Genomic DNA, 22,108 nt, shown 5'->3' on the forward strand with positions numbered 1-22,108 from the left:
GGTGGCTGGGTAGGTTATAGACCCTAGGGGGAGGGCCTACTACTTTTATTTTGCTAAATGGACATAGTATCAAACTGCCATCTAAATATTTATCTTTATGCACATAGATTAGTGCAGCTCTCAACCCTTATCAGAGAAGCTTCTTTTAGAAGGCTTGACACATAGCAGGTATTTGGGGAACTTTTATAGGGTGAATGAATAAATGAATGATTGAACGAATGAACCAGCGTGTGCTTGAGGGAACCAGTGCCTGAAACTTTGATCTAGGAATCAGCCTGTGCTTTTTCTAAGTTGTAGTAGAAGAAATAAGGCTCTGTAGGGACCCAGATGCAGAGGGGCTCCTAATGGCCCCTTAAGCACTGCCAGGAGGGAATTCTCATTTGATGGGCAGGCCCTGCCTCTCCTGGGAAGCCTCTAGTCTGACAAGAGAAACAGTGCCTCCAGAGGAGTCCTAGACCTCCTCAGGGAGCCCAGGAGTGGTGGGGATGGAAGGGAGAAGGCAAGGCTCAGGCCCCAACCTGCTTTGTGGCCTTGAAACAGGGTGGCTGGAGTCTCAGTGCCCTTTGGGAAAGAGCAGACAGCAGGAGAGCTATTGGTATTCTGGTCAGGCAGCCTGATGCTGACTTTTTATTATTATTCCCCCCCCCCCCGCCCTTTTTTTGAGCTACTTAGAGCAATTTACAGAAATCATTTAGGGGCCGTTTAGGGAGAAGAGAAAAGATGAAGACTTTTAAAAGCAAGGCCCAGGGATGGTTTTATGCAAATTAGCTTTGCATGGCCTTAGAACAGGAGAATGGTTTCTGAGGTGTGGGGTGGGGGCTGCCGGGCTCTGATCCCCCCATGCCAGAGCAGGGGACTAGAGGGAATGGCTGGAGACCAAGGAAAAGGAAGCATAGAGCCGAGACAGCGAGGAGGGAAGCCAGTCACTGCAAGCCTCTCGGCTTCTCTTTGGTGCTGGGGGCCTGTACTGGCAGAGCTGATGGCTCCGGGCGAAGCTGAGTGGGTATGCCATACCTTCCATTGTCAGGAGCCAGAGGAGGTGCCTTGGGACCCAGCACCCAGAGTCAGGGGTCAGGGTCCATGGGGAGGGTGGCCCTCCTATCTCTGGCACCCGGGCAGTCATGTCTGCTCTCTAAGCCTCAGTTTTCCCATCTATATAATGGAGACTGAGTCTGGAGTCACAGGAGCCTATCATGGGATGAAGTAGGTATGAGCAGCTGCTACTGAACTGCTAACCATGGGCTCTAAACCCCTCAAGACCTGTGAGCAAGCATGGAAGCTTTGGGAACCGGAACTTCACATGCTCACATCCTGTACAGCAGAGAATGCACCTTCAAGGCTGGACATGGACACAACTGATCTTCACAGGGATGGGACCAGAGGTCTGAGTCATAAGACTGGGGAGCACAAGCCTCTGTGTGTGTGTGATAGGTACATGATGTGGGAGGAGGGAGGCAGAGGCTAAAGAAGGGCAAATCTAGCTCCCTACTCAGCAGCACATCCCCATCATTCACATAACATGCTTTGTGATAGCCATCCATGATGGAATCTTGTTGCCCACTTAAACACTGTGCTCTTCCAAGGCATATGTCCTAGATGTATCCCCAAAGGTTGCAGCTAGGAGGTGGCTAAGGCTACACTGACTGCCTGGCCCAGCCCCCCATCCTTCTACACAGTGGCTGGCCTGGATTGTCTGAGACAGACTCTGGGCCCTGGTACTGCTGCTGGTTTTCACTGGACTCAGATCCTCCCCTCTCTGACCTTAGGCATCTCGTCTCACCTCTAATATAGGGATGGCTCTAGGTAAGAGGAGCCCGATGTCCATTCTAGCATCCCTGGGGTAGTATGATTGACTTGAGGTTCTCACACAGTCCAGAGAGGAGTGCCTAGAGTGCAGGGCTCCCAGGGCAGGTCCCTAGAGCAGGTCCCCAGCATGGAACAAGGAGGCTCCAGTTGGTCTGTCTTCCCTCAGGCGGGCTAGTCCTGACCACCCACGTCACTAACATCTGCTATCTGCGTGTGGAACCTCCAGCTGTATGGCCCATGAAGCAGGCTCTGGACAAAACCGTCACCTTCTCTTGTTGCTGCTGGGGTTCAATGCGCTGCTTCCCACAGACTTCGGCAGTGGTGGCTGCAATGGCAGGAAGCCACCACCAGCCCTCTCTAAAGCCCAGGTGCTAGGGTACCCTCTCTAAAGAAGTTCTAGGGCACCTCTGCCACCTGGCATCAAGCATGCTGCACTGAACCTGCCTGAATCCTTGCCCCGTGGCAACCTGGGACTGTTTTTATGCCTGCCTGGTATCTGCCCTATGTTCAGCATAAGAAAGCCTTCAACAGTACTAAGTTAAACAATAGCTACCATTTACAGAACATGTGCCTTAAGCCAAACCCTCCTTCAAGTCCACATACCTTCTTTATTCATTGTAACAGCTCCATGAGGATCACACTGTCAGTATCCCATTATGTAAATGTGGAAACTGAGCACCAAAGGTAAGCCAGTTTTCCAAAACCACACAGCTAGGATTTGACAGATGAATATAGGAATGAATGAGCGAACAAAAGAATAACCTCTACCTTTGTCCCCGTCACCCATTCAGAGACCAGTCTATCTGTCTAGCAGCTTCCTGGGTAGAAGGAGTGAGAGGACAGGAAGGAGTCACATTTATAATTTAGTCCTTCATCTCACAAATATGGACCGAGCATCTCTCTGCTGGGCCCTGGTCCAGGTGCTAGAATATAGCACAGAACAAAACAGATGTGTTTCTTGCTGGCAGGGGTTTCCTGTCTGCTGGGGGCTCAGCCTCAGAGCGAGCAGGCACAGAGCCACATACTATGTCAGAAGCTTCAGAACTGAGCTGGCTGCTGGTGGGAGCTCAGGGAGGAGACAGAGGTAGCCAGGAGGGATACTCTGGTAAGATGCATTTGAGAGATGAAGAGGACAGGCAGAGGGGCAGTAAGGCTAAGCTTCTGAGGCTCCATGCCTAGCATGTTGGGGATAGCTAAGGAGCCAGTGTGGCTGGAGCCAAGAGGTAGGAGGCAGGGTTAGGAGAAGGAAGAGTCATGGTAGGCTTGGGGGCTGCTGTGAGGACTCTGGCTTTTTCTCCTGGTAAGGTTGTCATAGCGGAGGTTCCAGGCAGAAAGTATGACTGGATCTGACCTTGATTTCCAGAATCTCTGGTTGCAGGGCACCCCAGGTGCAGCTGCTATGACTAAGAGGGGTTGCAATCACCAGCATGAATCACTATAGTGGGAAAGGGCCGTGCCAGCTGAGTGGTCAGTGGGATTCTAAGGAGCGGGAGGGGGCAAAGTAGCTGCCCAGCTCCAGTGCAGAGCCTGGGAAGTCGGCCCTGGAGATGCCTTTGAGAGGAGAAGGCGGGAGATGCTGGGCATACCCAGCCAGCAGGGTGAGGAGCGTGTGGTGCTGAGTTAGTACACCAGAAGCTTCAGAACTGAGCTGGCTACTGGTGGGGTGAAAGGCTAGAGTTCTGAAGCAGAGACCCCCAAGAAGGAGGGAGGGAGGGAGGTCTGCAAACATTGTGTTCACAGCTTCCACAGGGAAACGACCATTTTGGGGATAGATGGGTTGAAATACACTGTTATAATTATTATCCCTTACAGCAGACACATGGTTTCTGCTATTTTTCTATGGGTCAGTGCCAATCCAGCTTGGTGATCTGGCTTCAAAGTCAGGGACTTGCCCTGGGAGGAAGGTTATGCAGTCATGGGGAGGACAATAAAAAAAACAGTTGAGGAGGAAGAAGAATGTGTGGGAGAGAGTGGGCATGGGGGCAACTGGGAGAGGCCTGCTGGAGCTGACTCCTTAGGGTTCTCTGGTACCAACAATACCAAGAACCAGAGGTTCAGTGACTTTGTTCCAAGAGCTGCAAGTGCCAGTCAAGGTGAGTCCCTCTAGTCACCCACCCTCAAGAACTCTAGGTGACCTCATCTTCCCATTGCAGATGTAGAGAGATCTGGCTACTGGCTAGGAGTGGACGAGGAAGCCCTAGGACTGAGGTCCCCAATCCTGTATTTACCCTGTGAGACTTCAAGCTGCAGGATCATGGAGGCCTAGGCTCTGGGTCAGAAATGTCCTGAGACTCTAGACCTGGACCCTGGCTCTGGGCATGGAGGCTGCTCTCTGGCCATCTCAGGGGCTGCTAGAACAGGGTACAAATTCAGGGGGCAGAGGCCCTTCTGGGCAGGTGCCAGGCTGGCATTGTGGCAGAGCCAGCGGCAGGGACCTGGGCTGCTATAGAGATGCTAGGAAGGGGGGGGTGAGGGAGGGGCCAAGATGCTCACTGTGGTTCTGACAACCAACAGTGTGTTGCTAGGCGGCATCAAAACTTAGAAAAAAGACCCCAACAGAACAAAACAAAAAACCCCAATCACCAGAAAACTGCTCTCTGGGAAGCTTTTGGCACATCTCATACATGCTTCCTGGCAGGCAGGCAGGCAGCGGGCTGACTCTGGGCAAGAGAGGAAGAAACAGACCTATGTTTACTGAGCCCTGCAGCAGGTGCCTGCTGTTTGCTCTGGGCACTTTCACTGTGGGCTCTGCCCCTGTGCAGCTGCCTGAGAGATGGCTCCATTACGCTCATGCTGCAGATGGGGAAGTTGAGGCTCAGGGAGATCAGTTCCCCGAGCCCTTGCTTCTAGGCCACCTGACTCACTGTGCTGGAAAAGTCTGGAACCTCCTGGGGTGGTATGGAATCCTTCCAGCATTCCCTGATCTGACTGGCTCCTATGCCTCCCTGGGGGCCACAGGTTGGCAGGAACCCTGGGTGGATCTGTCTCTGCCTCTGGCTGATGGTCTGGGTGTAGAGTGAGGCTGTCTGGACTTGCATCACAGAGTGAGGGCAGTTGGGCTTTCTGGGTTCTGGCTCTAACACATTTCCCAGGAGTCCATAAAGCAAGTAACTCCAGGGACTCCAAATTGGCGAGTCCCTTCCACTCTCCAAACCTTGGCAGTTCGCTATGAACCTCGGGCCACATACTCCCTGCCTTCCACTTGTGGACCAACCCTCTTGATACAGAACTCAGCAGCCTCAGCGCTGCCAGGACCCTGGCAAGTCTCAGAGGTGGCACTCATCCTCACATCTGTCCCTCTTGTTCTGAAAGTGGGTTCTTTACCATCTAAGGTTAGATGACTTGGCCATTTCCTGTCCCAAGATCCACACTTCCAGGTCTGCAGCCTTAACAACTTCCTTTCACTGTGCACTGACCTGCAAACTGTCCCCTGGCCTGCCTGGTCTTTGTGAAGAATCCTGTTTTGATCATGTTGCCTCTCTCCATGATTCTCAAAGACTCCTGAGCACTCTGTGGAAGATAGGGTCACCGTTTTGAGAGATCTTAAGAGACTATCTCAGTAAGAGATGACCAAGTGTGTACCTAGCCTCCCACCCTGTACCCCAGCAGGTAGCCTCAGTTTACCCTGCCCCTGGGCTCAGAGTGCTAGGCCAGCAACAATTTTGCCCTGGTTATCTGTCTTCCTCAGGGTATTAGACATGGGGAAGGGGGTAGGACATGGCCTCTCCTCCCAAGCAGAGTTCTGAAACCTGGTCAGAGGCTCCTGGCATGGCCTCCTCTGAGCTCTCTAAGTTACACACATCTCTTCCTTTTTCTCGGCAATATTCCGGGCCCCTTCCTCAGTGACTATGACTGGGCTTGGCCATCATCTCTGCAGACCAGGGTCCTCTCCCTAAGACATCACATTAGAAACCTCTTTAGGAACAGATGATTAGGGACAGACATCCCATCTCCTTCATCTTTACACTCAATGTGATGTCTGGCACACACTAATAACATTAGTAATGATACTATTGACGCAACGTCATTTTCACATGCTTACTCTGTGTTTCACATGACTTGAAATATTTTGCATGAAATAACTCACTGAGTCATTAAAACAAACCCAAGAGGGGAGTGCTTTGATCATCATTTGTAAATGAGGAGCTAAAGCACAGAGTGGCTAAGCAAATTGTTCAAAAATCACACAGGAGGCGATGGACTCAGGCTGTTTAGAGTTGAGTGCAGGGAAAGGGTAGGTGGAGGAGGAAAGCCATGAATGTCACAGTCATGTGAAAACAGAACAGGGTCCTCTGCTATCTAGCCAGTGCTCAGTACTAAGCTAGTCTATGGTAAACAGACAGAAAAGTGGCTATCTGACACAGGTATGTGGTCAGCAGGGGCCAAGGAGAAGGAGAATGTCCCACAGGTAGTGACCCGGTGGGGGGCCAACCCCCACCACTGCCTCTCTCCCTACCCTCTTAGCTTGCTCATGTATGGGTTGGCTATTGGCAGCCTCACCCCCTCCCCCAACCTCCCGCCAAGAACAGCTACAGAAAATTACGATCCATCATTTTTCTGCTGTGTTGGCAGCAGAGAAAATGGCCATTTCCCCTATTTTCAGCCCAAGAACTCCTTCCTATTGGACCAAGGCACCAGACACCTATGGCATTCTGGGAGGAAGACGGCAGGAGACAGATGGCTTTACCCCTGGCAGGTCATCCCCTTGGCTGAGATGTGGGTGACAGGGTGGTGCAGTGGCTACTGTCTGGTGGTAGGAGGTGGGGTCAACACAAAAACATCTGCAGGTTGATGACAGGACAAGCAGAAAGGCCCCACAGCAGGTGACTCAAAACTACTGTGGGATACTCGGATTCAAGAGAAATGGGGGCTCTGCAGGGCCTGAATGTATACCCCCTAACTCCTGACCACTGCATCCCAAATCCTAGTGGTGTAAAAGCCAGCGCATGTCACACCTAGGCCCTGGGGAGTGGGATTTTCACAAAGCTGAATAATTAGCTAAAAAATTAGAATCAGACAAAGCAATGAACTGGAAGGGTGCATGGCATAGGGGCTTTGTGAGGTGAGGCATTTGGCTTCCTGGGGGGGTGGTCAGGTGGCTCCTCTCTCAACACACGTCTCCCCCCAGTCCTGCTGGCTTCCCGCCTGAGTGTCCGCACCCACCCAGGACTCCTCACCCATGGAGCTTGGGATCAGGGAGCTTTAGATACTGATGTTCTTGGGTTCAGCTTCCCACTCCTTCAAGTCTACAGTCAATGGTGCCTTATCCAGTGAGAGCTTCCTTCAGTGCTTCATACCCCCAGGCTCAGCACCCTGAGACACTCCTCATGGGACTTTCTGCCATCTGCCATCCGATGCCCACCCACTGAACATATGTGTTATCCTTTTTGTTTGTTTGTTTGCTTCTTTGAGACAGGGACTCCCTGTAGCCCCAGCTGGCCCAGAACACTCTATGTAGACCAGGCTGGCCTCGATCTCACAGAGAGCCACCTGCCTCTGCCTTCCAAGTGCTGGGATTAAAGGTGTGTGTTGTTAACTGTTGCCTTCCTGCCTGCACCGGAGTACAGCTGCAGCAGCCAGCTAGAGGGGTTTTCTTAGGAGGATGTTTGGGATGGTGTTTGGCCTCTTCCAGTGAGTGCCTACTGAATATTTGCCAAGTGTCCAGAGAGCATCTGTGTACATACAAATGTGTGCAAGGGCTCATGTATTGGTTCTTTAGCCAAATGCCCACTGTGTGCTGGGGTTCCTCTGGGTATGTAATGGTGGCAGTGGTGGCAATGGGCCACATGCCATTCTAGTCCACTGTGATCATGCAGAACGGAAGCCAGTCTTGGTGCCATTCAAACCTGCGTGGTGGCAGAGCCAATGAGCCCTGGGCTAACTGAGAAGCAGCCTGGCTTTATGGATGGTAGGAGATATACTCTGGCATAAAGAAAGGGTTGGCAAGGTGGTGGAAGAGTGTTTCAGTCGGAGGGAAGAGCATGTGTAAAGACTCAGATGTGAAAAAGAGTGTGACTCATTCAAGAGACTAGAAAAACCTAGGAGAGAGATCAAGGGAGAGAGGGACCCAAGACAGATTGAGGGGGTTAGGGGTAAAGACCCCTATGTCTATCTTCCCATGCCAGTGCTGTTCCTGTTGGGAAGAGGGCTCCAGGTGTAGGGTCAGGAAGCTTTCCGGGAAGTGGCTTCACCCAGGGACCACTGTGGAGACCTAATGGGATTGTGGAGCTCAAGTGTAGAGCAGTAGAGTCCTGAGCATGGCAGTGTGCCAGTGAGAGGGCCTTGCAACCCCTCCCTTATCATCCAGGGAACAAGACCATCAATGAGGGCTGCAGTGAGCTCGCCCCTCAGATTGGGCTGAACTAAAGGTAGACACTGCTTTTCTCCTCACACTGGCTGCTCTTTAGACAGGCAGTATAATGGTGGCCTATCTGTTAATGTAGGCCCCTCCAGGGATGTGTCTTGGAAGGTTTCTTGGCTACTGACCACAGGCCTGCCCTGTAGGGTCCGACTGTGTTCATACCTGGTATGGGTGGATGAAGATATCTCTGAGAGTCTAGACAATTTAAAGAAGCATCCATCCATTTTGCAAACCCTGGGCATCCCATTCTTTCATCCCCAAAGATGGAACCAGGGAGACAGAGACAGGCTGGCAGGTTCCACCAGCAAGCACATAACCTACCCACTATCTGAACTGAAAAGAATAAGCCATTTGAGAGACGAGAGCAGATTAGTTGTCCAAGTCTCACAGACCCAAAATGTTTGGGAGAGAATGCAGCAAGAAGGACTCAGGTATGATAAAAAGGAGAACTTTCCAAAGGCAGGTAATCATCTAGACAATTTAGTAAAAAAATATTTTCTTCAATTACCTTTTCTACATTTCTCTCTCTCTCTCTCTCTCTCTCTCTCTCTCTCTTGCACTGAATTATTCATTACTGCATCCATTCATTCATGCAACAAGCATTGAATTATCTAGGTAATTGCTTCCATTTTCCACTTCATCCTGCTGGGTGCTGGGAGCCAGCAGGGCCTGCTGTTGGAGGTATGAGGGGTAGCAGGGAGGAAGGAGAATGGCAAGGGTCAAAGACAGCAAAGGGGACAGTGACTTGTGGACTCCCAGCCCATGGGGGGCGGTCTGCTGCCCCTCTGGCCTTACCTGTTCCCTCCCTAAGGGCCCAATCACCTTCCACTGACTACGTTTGGCTGGCTGATCATGGGGCACTGGCAGATATGTGGTCCATCCTTGGGGACAGCCCTGGGGCACAGCAGGCTGAACTGAAGGCAAGGCATGCCCACTTGGCTTTGCAGCTCAAAGGAAAAATAGAAACATATTTATTTTCTTAAAAATACACACACACACAACCGGTTCATTAATTTCTTATTAAAAATTCTGTGTTGAGCTTGGGCAGGGGAGGAGGGGGGACTACCCTGTGGAGGGGGAGGGGAATTGGAGCCACGTGTTGGCTTCTGCTGTGGGCGTGGTGGAGGGAGGTGGAGACTGAGGAAGGTGAGAAGGGCCTCTTGGGGAGCAGCATGGATACCCTGCCTTTGGCAGAGGAGGAAAACAGACTCAGGAGGAGGGGACTTCCCTGGGCTCTGTGCCTACTGACTGTCCCACGGCCTGCAGGCTCTGTGCGTCCAAGCTGCCTTACAAAATTGTTTTTGTCCTGTCTGGGATCAAACCCAAGGCATTTTATATGTCAGACCAGCACTCTGTCACTGAGCTGTACACCCAGCCTTCTTTCTCAGATCTTAGAGAGGGTCTCACCAGCTTGCCAGGCTGGCATTGAACTTGATCTGTTTCCCAGACAGGTCTTAAATTTGGGATCCTCCCATCTCAGCCTCCAGAGTGGCTGGGGTAATAAACTAGTGCCAATAGGCCTGGCTGCAAAGTGCCCAAGAGCAGAAATGGTGGGGCTTTGTCTGGATACTGAGGCAGTGCTAAGAGCTCCAGTCAGGAGCGAAACTCCAGCCCTCCTGTTACCCCATGATGCTTGGCCAGGGGCATTAAGAATAGCTTGCCTGATGGCTGACCACCAGAGGCTATCAGAACATCTCAGGATGGCAGAGGTGGCGTGGCCCCTCTAAGGACCATGAGCCAAACCAGGAGCCCTGTTTAGGCTCCGGGGATGGGCCCAATTTCCAGCATTAACTTGCCCCAGAATGGGGCAGGCCCTTCCCTGAGTGTCTACTTCCTCATTCACACATACTAGAAGGTTGGATTTGGCAGCCTAGGGTCTCTCTCTTCAGTGTTGGAGGTTCACAACACCAGACCCTGCCCATGTGGGTGAGCCACACCCTGGTGGTTGGGGGATGGTGTCTGTAGCCTTCTGCCCACTCCAATCTTGTGGGTGCCCTTGCAGGGCCGGTGTGTGTGTGTGTGTGTGTGTGTGTGTGTGTGTGTGTGTGGTGACCCAGCTCCAGCCCTGGCTTTCCACAGAGCCTTGCATAGCTCCTGCAGCCCAGCACCCAACCGTCCTCAGAAAGCATTCCAGTAAAGCTCATTTTCTGCTACCACGTTTAGAACACATCTCCACCTACTGGCCTCACACATTAACAGAGCTGAGTGGCACTCAGCTCTAGGGCCAACAAACAGCACAAGCCTCTCTCCTGGCCTGCTGCACTCCCCTTCTTTCCAGGGGATACAATGGGGGTCATGGACACCACCTGCAGGGAGAAGTCTGGGGGGCTGGGAGCCACATGGAACACCCAGTCGTCTCCCAAGCCCATGGCCCAATATGCCACCTGGAACTTGCAACCTGAAGGAATGGCTCAAGGGACAAGACCTGGACCTGCTTCCTCTTTTGCTCTTCCTGGAGGCTGTCTATCTCTTCCTCTGCCTGCGAACCCTACCTCAGTGACCCTGCCTCATCCCATCCATTTCTTCTGAGCCCCTGTTGTGTGAGGGGACACTGGCGATAAAGCTGATACGGGTAAATGTGTAGGTGCCAGAGGATGGCCTGGGGCAATATGCCCTGCACATCCTTTACACATGGAGATGCCAGTTGTAAGCAGGGCTAGAAAGGCAGTGGGAAGTGCCAGGGTAGCATGGAGAACATTCAAGAAAGGGTGGTGAGAAGACGGGGTGATCTAGGGAGACACTCTGGAGGAGATGCTGTTGGAACTAGGCTTTGAAGGCTGAGTAAGGATTTCTGAAAGCACGGTACTGCCTATGGAATGCTGGGAAGTGAGATGGCACATGCAGAATGGAGAGAGGGCAGGAGCACCCATGGGAAGATGTTGAATGGGATAAGATCATGAAAGACGGCAGATGCCAGGGCAAAGGGTGGATCTTTGATCCCATAGGCAGTGGGGAGCCAGTGAAAGTTACTGATAAGAGAAGACACAATCAGCTCTTCAATAGGTCCAATGACTACACTGACCACCCCCGCCCCCTCAAGGTCCTAGTCAAACTAAAAATGGAAGAATCTCCTGAAAGATAGGCATAAGAAAACTACCTTTTTGTTCTGAAAAAGCCTTGAGACTAACAGAGTGGGAGACAAACAGACCTTACTCTGCCCACCCTATAGGCTGAGCTGGGCCCAATGGCGCCATAGTTAGACAGAAGCCCAGGTGGCTTAGCCTCCAGTCTGACTGTGCAGTCTGGACTCTGCCGCCTCAGTCACCTTCCAAGCATCACATTCTGCAGCTCCTCCCTATCGCAACATCTCAGAACAACCTAGAAAACCCACTGAGAGTTGGCCTGAGTAGTCCAAACACCTTAAAGAGCCAGGAGTGGGGACAATGCGGTCCTGTCCACTTCCTCCACTACTGTCCACAATCCTGAGTTTGCTGGCACCATGTAGGCACTGTGTGGACAGGGAGAGAATAGGAGTCCCTGCTCAGAGCTCCTGGTCTGCCTGGGCCCTGAGAGGGCATGGAGCCTAGGGAAACCAGAGGCAGAGAGCTAAAGCTCACAGGTACCAGCAGGCAGCACACCCCAGAAGGCTCACCTGGAGCTGGGGCTTAGGAAGTAGACAGCGCTGGCAAGACAGGAGGGGGAAAGGATATCTAATGCCAGGCCAGAGAACGTGAATGGTGGGCAGCAGGGACCTAGGGACAACAGCTGAGCTGCCCAGGGGCCAAGGGTGAACTGGGGCTGGAACTCAAGAGGAGGAAAGAGCCACACCTAGCAGAGGCCTGCTGGGCTGAGCTCCAGCTCACCCTCCCAGGTCTCAGGCTGGCCTGATACACTCCAGTGTGCAGGCAGGGGGCTGTCTCACCTTTCTGGTCTCAATCTCTCCCAGGGATGCAGACTTCTCTGGCTGCACCCTCTAGCCCTCCCTCCTTACCCTATCGCTGCTGGCTGTTGCCTGCCCATTATTCCTATGAAGAAAGGAGAGGAACCAGAGGAACTAAAGGAAACAGCTCACCCCCAGCCAGAGAGAGAGGTCAGTTTGTTCCCTCACCTCCTAGCTTATGGCTCCACAATCCCTAGAGGCCACTCTTTCCTTCATTCTTTCAACCTTGACAATGCACCCTGGTCAGGGTGAGAGATGCCTCTGGCTAGAGACCTTCAGTGGGCTAAAGGGGGCTAGGGCAGGATCTTAGGGACTGGGCAGAACTGAGTAAAGCTGACCACCACACATAAAGCGTTCTCCATCGACACCAAACCTATGGCCCTCTCCAAATCCTGTCCTTGGCTCACCCCTCGGACCTGGGGCATAGGAGCTCACCCCACAACACTCTCTTGTTGGTTGGGGAAAAGGTCCCGGGTTTGCTGGTTCCACGTCGGGCGGGGTCGTCTTCTTCATCCGCCTCTCCCAGCTTCCTCCCTCCCGCTTCGGTCAGCAGGCCAGGGGTGCTGAAGCATCTCCAGCTTGTGCCTCAGCCTCCTCCCGCCTCATCTGAGTTCCCACTCTGGGTGGGAGAGGCTGTCCTGCGACCCCCGTGTCCCCAACTCACATCCTCGCTGTCCCCCTACTGAGGTGCGCAGCCCAGGGCCCCTCCCTCTGCCACCCCTTTCCCGCGGAGCCTGGGGCGAGCCTGGGGAGCAGACGCAACAGATTGCAGAACGCGGGAGCGCGGCCCCGCTGCTTCCGCGCGCCGCCAGCCTCGGGGCCGGAGCCTGCTGAGCCGGCCAGCCATTGAGATGCAGCTCACAAACCTCCGGGCCTCGGCCGTGCGCATCTCTGCCCGAGGCCCGCCGCAGGAAGCCAGGCAGCCGGCCGCGCGGCCCGGTACCCGCCTGCGCGCCTGGGCCGAGAAGTCGCGATCCCGCGGGTCCCAGTGGTCCTCCGCCAGGCCGGCTGCAGCAGGAGCAGGATTGGGTAGCCAGGACCCGATCTCTGGGATCTTGCGTCCCTCTAGATCTCCATGGGCAGACACGCCCCCGGGGGCTCGGGTTGGACCCCTCTTTCTAACCCGGAGCCCACGGGAGCCACCCCCTCCCCCGGCCTCTCCTGGGCCGAGTTGGGTCTCTTCGGCGGGCTTCAGTTGTGCAGGGGATACTGAGTCCAGAAGGGCTGGGATGGGGGTGCTCCTGTCTCTGATTCTCCCTATGCCCCCTCCAGGGGCGCCGCCGCATCTTCACCCCGAGTCTGCGCCGCGACACTTACCGTGGGCGAGCAACGCGGAGAGGCAGAGCAGGGCGGCGCCGCCGCGGCCCGACATCCCCGGGGCCATGGCCGAGGCGTGGGCGGGAGGGGTCCCAGGGGACAGCAGTCCACAATGACTCGGCCCCAGGCTGGGCTCTGTCACATCCAACTCGCTGGGGCTCCCAGCTGTCTCCGCTGAGCCTTGGGGACCCGAGAGCTCAATTCGGGGACACTTTGAGGGGAAGGGGCGTCCCAGGCGCCGCCGGCTACACCCTCGGAGCCGGTGGGGGCGCAGCTCTGGGCGGGAGGAGCCTCCACCTCCCCGGGCTGGTGCCCCCTGCAGGATCTGCGAGGCGAGGGGGGAGCAGCACGTGCGGTCCAGGGGCCCGGTGGCGGCGGGCGTCCCGGGGGCTGCAAGAGGCGGGTGCCGAAGCCCCTGGCCTCGCAGAGACACTCTGATCCGTACTCGCTCGAGGGTGTAGAGTCCCAAGGCGAGCCCGGATCGCCGTGGTGTCGGTGGTAACCCCACTTGCAGAGCGCGGCTTGCTTCCTCCAAGCGCCCTGCAGCAGCCCCAGCTTGAAAAAATCCCAGGTCGGGAGCAAATAAATGGATGGGTTCTTTAGCAAAGAGAGAGAAAATGCAGGCAACTTTAATCCGTCTAGGGAAGGAAAAGTTTCCGCGTAGGGCTGAGACTGGTGACGCGGGTCGCCACCACCCTAGGCGACGCCCAGACTTGGAATGCCCCCGAGGCGAATGGTCAGATGTTTGTCCCCTCGAAAAGCTTGGTCCTGGACTCCAGAGCGCTCTCTCTAATCTTGACCCGGGCCCGCACTAGCTCAAGCCGGCTCGGCGCCTCCTGGCCAGGCAGTGGCTCGATGGCTGGGGAGAGGGTGGCGCGCCAGGAACCGACTGCCCCATGGAGATGGGGCTCGGAGAAGCGAGGGAGAGGGAAAGCCAGCTAAGGAGCCCCGACTCGAGCCATTTCTTCCCGGAGCGTCGCCTCCAGTATCCAGCCCCGGAGCGTTGTAGGATGGAGAGGGGGTGGCCAACCCGCGGCAGCTCCGGGCCACCCTTCTCTCTCCTCTCGGGTGTCGCTGTCTCAGCAGAGGTACACGCTGCCCCGCCTCGCTTCGCTCCTCGCCTTTCTTGGGGGGAACCTGCACAAACCTTGAACTTTTCCGGGGTTCAGAGTCTCCGACGCCTGGTCCTCCCCATCACCCCCGCCCTGCCCCTGGACGCCCGCTCGCCCGCTGCCTCAGTGCGGCAAGGCATCGGCTGTCGCTCTCTCAGAGTCAGTTTGGGCGAGCTGATCGCCGCGCCAGTTCGGGCTGCGGGTGGTGAGACGCGGGCACGGGGCCAGGGGGCTAGGGCACCGGCACCTGCGCAGCCGGGGGCCAGAGAAACGGCAGCTCGTGACTAGGAGGCCGGGCGGAGAGGAGGTGCCGGCAGAGGGGCCAGCTCCCCATGGACGTGTGTGGGGAGAAGAATCAAGGAGAAAAAAAAGGGGGGGGCACAGTTGCACGAAGCTATCTCCGCCGCCACCTCCTCGCCGCTGCTATTCCGCGGTAAATGACTCGAGAGCGACACACACTAGCGCTCGCCGCCCTCCTCCTGGGTCCGGCATCCAGCGCCCACCCGGGCAACAGCGGGCGGGCGCCCAGCTTGGCGCGCTCGCTCCCTTCTCTTCTCTCCGTCCCTCCCTCCCCTCCCTCCCAGATTCCCCGTGATCACGTGGCCCCGGAGCGCGCGGCCCGCGGCTCGCGCGCCACGGAGACAACCCCCCCTCTCCCCCGGATCCCCAGTCTGTCCACGTGTCCATTCCGCATTCCCAGCCTGGGGGCGCGCGCGGCTCCTTAATGAGAGTCGTTCCGCGGCCGGCCTCGCCATTCTGTTCCCCATGGCTTTAAGGTTTTTTTGTTTTTTTTTTAATCCTTCCTCCCCGATGCAGGCTAGCGCTGAGACCCAAGTGGGGCTGGCCAGCTGCGGCGACTGCGTTTCTCCCCGGTGGACGCCGAATGTCCCTTTTCAAAGGATTCGAGCTCCCCGCCCGTATGTTTTCTGCCACTCTACCCGAGGCGCGGGTAGGGGGCAGGGGGCAGCCCCCCCCCCCAAGCCCCGGGGTCTGCGTGGGTCTCCGCAGGGCACCCTGTGGGAATCAAGCTAGCTAGCTGCCTGCGCCGGGCTTTTAGGCTTTGGAGCTCAGCTTCAGGGGGGATGGGCCGGGGCTGTCAGGTGGGACACGGAGAGGAGGGGTCTGCCTCTGCCTACAGGTTGTTTTGCTAGCCTCTGAAGGACCTAGGGGATTGTGAGGAGCTGCCTCTCTTGTACTCCACCGAGTCGCCTGCTGGCGAGGGGAGTAGTAGAAGTCAGCCATTCATTCCCACCATCAGCGCCCCTTCCGTTAGATGGCAACACAAACCAGACCTGACAGTCAACTGTCAATCAGGCATAGGATCAATGACAACGACTTGACAGCATCATTGGATGTCATGTGGGAGTCCTCAAAGGTCTGGCCTTAATCTTCCCCACTAAGGAGGGACAGAGTCTCCAGTCCCATGGGCATAGCCCTTATCATGGGATGGAAGTTGAGGGTCACTCCTCCATATCAAATGGAGAGTATGGGTCTAGACAGCTAGAGCAGTGGTTAGTGAGGTGCTCTGCTGTGACTCAGGTCCTAGCCCTCTTGACCCTGTGAGTTTTCATCCAAGAAGGGACACATTTTGTGAAATGGGCTTGGATGGTCTTCCTCTTGCCTAGCAGCTGGCTGTCCCTGCTTAGGTTTTATACTGGTACCTGCCCTGGATGTTCTTGCCCCTCCTCCTGGGCTGTCTGGAACTCAGAGGTGCAGTGGGGAGGGCTGGCAGGCTACTGGAGGCCCTGGGATGGACCATGCAGGAGTAGTCAAAGAAGATGGTTCTCATTAGGCTCCTAATGCCTGTTGGCAATTAATGTTCCCAAGCACTTATTAACCATCCCAGGGAGAGGCAAGCCAGCAATCAGTTGTGTGGGGGGCGGGAGGCAGAAGGGCACAGAACCACCTCCAGAGGCAGGGGAGGGCTTGGGGAAGAGAGGAAGAAAGCAGGGTCCTTCTACCCTTGCCTGCTAGCCCAGGGGGAAGGGACCCAGAACCTGGAGATGACCAGGGGCTCAGTTACTTTCCTCATGATATTTCCAGGCTGCCCTTCTCCATAGCCCTTTGTAGCTAACTCAGGAGCCAGAAAGGCTGAGGGGTCAGCCTAGTCCCCTGACCCTGGTCAGAGACAACACAGTGTACTGGGCAGAGTGACAGAGTGCCCTGTCATATTTTTGTAAGTGTGTGGTATATGCATGTGTGTGTTTGTATGTGTCTTCCTCAATTGCTCTCTACCCTATTTTTGAGTCAGTCTTTCACTGAATCTGGAGGTCACTTACCAATTTCGCTAGAATGCCTGACCAACAAGCTCCAAGGATCCACCCATCTCTGCCTTCCCACTGCTGGGGTTACAAATATGCACTACTATGCCCAGCTTGTAATGAGTGCTGGGGATCTGAACTCAGGTCTTCATATTTGTGGGACAGGCACCTCACTGACTTGAGCTATCTCCCCATTCCACAGGTCCTGCTAAGAGCTGCCTGCCAGTCAGATGCCTGAGCACCCAATGGGTCCCCCAAAGCCTCATGTCCCTCCTCCTTACCTCAGAGGAATGAAGGACTGCTCATGACCCAGCTGGGTAGTGAAGTACTCAATTCCAGTTCTGCTGGCTGGGGACTAGTGAGCCTTGACAGTCGCATTCTGGGGCTCAGGGGAGAAGTTACTGGCGTAAATTATACTTAGCCAGCTGCTGCCTCTGGTCCAACCCTTATATACCCCTTCCCAGGAGAGACTACTATATCTTTTCCTTGCCTTCCATACTATGCAACAGACTACCCTTGGCCTAACCTGGGAGTCCTGGTGATGGGTTCCCATTGAGTCATTCCTCTGAGACCTGGATAGCAGAGGTCAGGGGAGCATGATAGGATGGAGGCCAGGCTGGAGAAGACCCAGCATGGATAGGTGTGTCTGGCCCAGGAGCATCTTGGTGTCTCCTTCCTGCTTTACCTTCCTGAATGTCTTTTTAGGTGGAGCTTTGGCAATGGCTGGGGCTGTCTCCATTGCCAGCTCCTTTGTGATGCCTGGAACAATCTTAGCTTCCTGCTGAGGACTGCGTGGGTCTCTGTCTCAGGACCCTATGTGGGTATCCATCAAGATCCAGAACTGGCACCACTTCCTCCCTGCATGACCTGCCCCTTTGAGCATGTTCTTGGCTTTCAGTATTCCTGTCTACCAGAGGAGATAGGCCAGGGTGGGCATTCCTAAGAGGGTGTCCCTGGGACCTCCTGGGGCTCCACATCAGATCCCTAAAGCTGGCTTGTGTTATCATTGAAAACGTCATAGCCTGTTAACTCTCATTTTATTAAATACTCGTGTGTGTGTGGTTATGTATGCTTGCCTGTGTGTGTGTAAGTTGACTTTAAGTATCTTCTATTGCTCTCCATCTATTTTTTGAACCTGAAGCTCATGGTTTCAGCTAGACCAGCTGTACTGAGCCCTGGGATCCACCTGCCTCCATCCTGCCCAGCACTGGGGTTATAGGAGCACACTGCCACTACCACTTTTTTACATGGGTGATAGGGATCTGAACTGACGTCCTTATACTTGCACATCAAGCATTTTACCCACTGAGCCATCTTCCCAGGCAGGAATAAATACCTTGACTTTGTGTTGAGTGTTGTGCTGGGCACCAGAATGAACAGGCCAGACAAGACTAACATCTAGACAATAGAAGTTTGAGAACCTCTGCAAACTCATCTTGGGACCTAGTGGCACTTATAGCTGACATTAAGGATAGCTTTTGATGAGCCAGGCATTTTGCATGCATTACCCTGGTCTTTCCTGCAACCCCATTAAGTAGATATAGCTATTATTGCCATCTCCAACTGAGGCTCAGAAAAGAGAGGTTTCTTGACGAAAGTTACACAGCTAGAAAGCAGCAGCACCAGAGCTTGAAACCAGATGTGTGTGACTTCAGAGATCAGAGAAGTATCTCACCTGACCAGTTTCATCTCAACTAACAAGGGCTCAGACTTCATAGATGACAGGCTATCATCTCTCCCTACACGTACTTATGAGCAGTAGAGTTTTAGACATACCTAGGCCATCCAGCCCAGAGAAGCCATTGTGGTAAAGGAGGCCAATGTAGAGTCTCTGGGAAGAGGGCATTGTTCTCTGTGGCCCTGTCCACATGGCCCACCTTCCCCCTTCCCCCACCAACTCACACTTATGTACATTAGATCTGTATGGAGTCTAGTCCATGGTCACACATGCACAATGCTATGATCACCATCACCCAGCTTCTGGCCTGGGGCCACTTTACCTTCTGCTGCAGGGTGAGCTCCCAGCTAAAATTCCACAGTTATTACTGATTCTTGGTCAGGAGGATGTCAGCAGCTAAGGGCAACTGGCTGTAATAGCTAGCAGGGAGACTTGCAGGCAGAGCCCTGCAACTGCTTCCATAACAAAACATTCAATTTCTATAACAAAACCTCACTGGCTGGGTGAATTGGTACAGGTTTACTTTTGGTCTTGCTGCAGGCTAGAAGTCCCTTACCAAGGTGTTGGCAGGGTAGGTGGTAGGTAAATGCCTTCCCTGTCCTCGTGTGGCCATTTCTGTGAGCTCATGAATCTCAGGTTTCTTTTATTATTAGGACATCAGTTGTTTTGGATTAGGGCCCCATGCCAATGGCCCCATTTCAATTTAATCACCCCTTTAAAGGCCTTGTTTCTAAATACAGCTGCAGTCTTAGAGACAAAAAACTTTAACATACAAATTTTAAGAAGACACAGTTTATTGTAATGGTGGCCATACTTATCAACACTGGTGTGTTTTTGAGAGGAAGGGGTTTGCTATGAATAATGATCTCGGAGCAGGAGCAGTAGCCTTAGGTGGGTTGTGCAGGACAAATGGGAACACAGGCTCCTCCCATCCGGTCTCATTACTCATCTCCTGGCCTTGCTTTAATCCCTGCAAGTCCTCCTGTGCTCTGAGGACATTGCCCCTGCTCAGTTCCCCTTCCTATCTTGAGTACCTGGTGCTCACTACCCAGTAAACACCCCCTCAAATAATGGGATTATGTTATCAGTTTAAGACTCTAGATCTGAATCTGCCTCCCCAACCCTTATTTTTTCCTAAACTGAGAATCCAATTCAGGGCGTTGTATAGTCATGCCAGTGCTCTACCACTGAGGTCCAGCCCCATCCCCTTTTCTTATTTTTATGGACAAGAAAACCAAGGCCCATAAAGAACCAGTGATAAACCTGAAGTCCTATAGCTATTTATTTACTCAGCACAGCCAAGGGATATATCCTACATGGGAGTGGACTTGGCTCCCTCTCCCTCCAGGTAGCACTTGTACTCCAAGTGTCACTGCCTGGTTCAGTCATAGTAGATTGGGAGGGAACCCACCTTCTTTTGCCCAGAGGGCCTGAGGCTTCCTGAGTCATTGCTCTAGGGTGTAGCATTGGCTCAGCTCAGACCCTGGGCTGGAGTTTTGGTAGGTTGTTTGTACATGCTCATTCACTCACACAACCCAGCCTTACCCTGGACATATCTTCCTCTGTGAAACCCTCCCAATCATTGTCCACACTTGGCCGTATGCCATGCACCTGTCACCTAAGGCCCTGTACTTGCCACAGCTGTGTGTCCATGGGGTTGTGTTGATCTGTCTGACTCCCGCCGTACTGAAAGGGGACCTGGGAAGGCAGGCCATCTGTGTTGTCTCCCGATGTGTGCCCTTTGTCTGATATCTTAGTCAGTAGTGACTGAGTAATCCAATTATTAGACCCCTCTAGTACATGTCCAAAGCCCTCATAAATGTACAAAATGGTCCCTGGCCTAAAGGGACCCATCTGATCGAGGCAGGAGGCAGGAGGCAGACTCCAGCCTTGCATTGTTCTCAACAGTAAGTACAACTGCAGAGGGATACCCAGGGCCCTCGGGCATCAGGCAGGACAGTGAGGGCTTCCTGGGGAACGTGATGCAGCTATGCACTGAAGGAAGGATGAGTTGTACAGGGAGGAGTGGGGTGGGCTGGCAAAGAGAGGTGGTGCCAGAAGAGGCAGCAGCTTTCTTAAGTGGGAGCCTGAGGATACCAGAGCACCCCTAGAACTGAGTTTCAGCATGTCTGGGGCACTGGACTTGGTGGAGCTGGCAAGGAAACTGGAGAGGGCAGCAGACGTGCCATCCCTCGCATACATGCCTATGATGATGCTCACACTCAGGCTTGTCACATTCAATCATATGCAACTTCATAAGGAAGGGCAAAGACACCAAGAAGCTTACATAGCCCTCTGTGTGTGTGTGCACATGTGTGCATATGCCCCACATATATACCATCTCTGCAAACTGATGTGGTGCCCTTGGAGCCGCCTGCTTAAACATCTTTTGGTTCAGATTTCCCTAGAATCTTCACCTGATTCTTCTCCCGGCAGCCTACTCCTCCCAGTCCCCGTCCATGTCTGGCTGTCCCCTCCTTCCATTCCTCGAACATGCATGGCCAGTAAGCTGGGACCACCCTGGGCTCCCAGCCAAGGAAGGATTTGGATTTGGGCCAGGCAAGCTGAACACCGAGTTCCCCCTTTTCCTGCCCACCCCTATGCAGACTCATTTAATTCCAGGGCAAAGCCTTGGCCATGCGTGTGTGTGTGTGTGTGTGTGTGTGTGTGTGTGTGCGTGTGAGAGAGAGAGAGAGAGCCAGGGCGAAGTTGGCCATGCGTGTGTGTGTGTGCGTGTGTGTGTGTGTGTGTGTGTGTGTGTGAGAGAGAGAGAGAGAGAGAGAGAGAGAGAGAGAGAGAGGCAGAAATAGAGACAGAGACATAGGGAGACACAGAGAGACAGAGGAAGAACAGGGGCCTCAGTGCTCCTCAGTTCCTCCTGGAACCTCACAGGGCTGTCCAGCCAGGGCTCCCTGGCTCCAGGGTTAGCATTACCCAGTATTCCTGCCTTGGGAGGAGTGTCAGTCTGGGCTGCTATGGATGCAGAGGAGGAGGAGGACCCCTCACTGAAGACTGCATGTCTAGACAGCCATTAGAGGGACTCATCCGTGATAGGAGGGGAAGGCGAATCTCAGTACTAGTCTCTTGCTGATTTTACACAGGGGTCTCAGTTCAGACCTGAAGTGGAACCCAAATTCTCCTTCCTGCTCCCCTGACATAGACATCCTTACTTCAGGTTCCCAGGCCCCCTCCCACATGTCAGTTCTCGGGTTCCTCATGTCTTACTTTCACTATAAAACCATCTGTGGCTCCCTCTTGCCCACAGAATGAATTCCAGCCTTTCACTTAGGGCTTCCCAGTTCCCCATTCTGGCCACTCGCCTTTTGCTCTGCCACATGCTCTGTTCTCCTGATCTCTGGAGACCTTTCTGCACAAGCTGTTTCCTCCACTCCAGATAGATCAGTCACAGCTGACCTCAAAGTTAAGATTTACCCAGCCTCTGTCTTAGCTTCCTCTGTTCACTCATAAAACCCTTAAGGACAAATGCTTTACGTTGTTCACCTTTAAACCTCCCACAATATTGAACACAGTTTCATACACATAGTGTGGTCCAAGCATCTGCTAATCAAATAGGTGAATGAGCGAGTGGTGAATGAATGAAGGGCATGCTGGACAACAGTTTGGATGCCAGTGCCCATACTGCATCAGGAGCTTCCTACCCATCACCCCTTTGTACCTGACCCTGGTGCTCTG

The 22,108-nt window shown here is 53.9% G+C and overlaps 1 protein-coding gene across 1 annotated transcript in view; it reads right to left on the reverse strand.

The window, feature by feature from the left end:
• Tmem132e (transmembrane protein 132E) overlaps positions 1-13,630 on the reverse strand; it is a 55,090-nt gene extending 41,460 nt beyond the window's left edge. Inside the window, exon 1 of the mRNA XM_008848157.2 lies at positions 13,365-13,630. Within this exon, the coding sequence (XP_008846379.1) occupies positions 13,365-13,431 (67 nt within the window). The 5' untranslated portion in view covers positions 13,432-13,630. The remainder of the gene's footprint in view (positions 1-13,364) is intronic.
• Between the last annotated feature and the right edge of the window lie 8,478 nt (positions 13,631-22,108).

This window comes from Nannospalax galili, unplaced genomic scaffold, assembly GCF_000622305.1.
Source record: "Nannospalax galili isolate Female #2095 unplaced genomic scaffold, S.galili_v1.0 scaffold363, whole genome shotgun sequence".
Classification (NCBI taxonomy): domain Eukaryota; kingdom Metazoa; phylum Chordata; class Mammalia; order Rodentia; family Spalacidae; genus Nannospalax; species Nannospalax galili.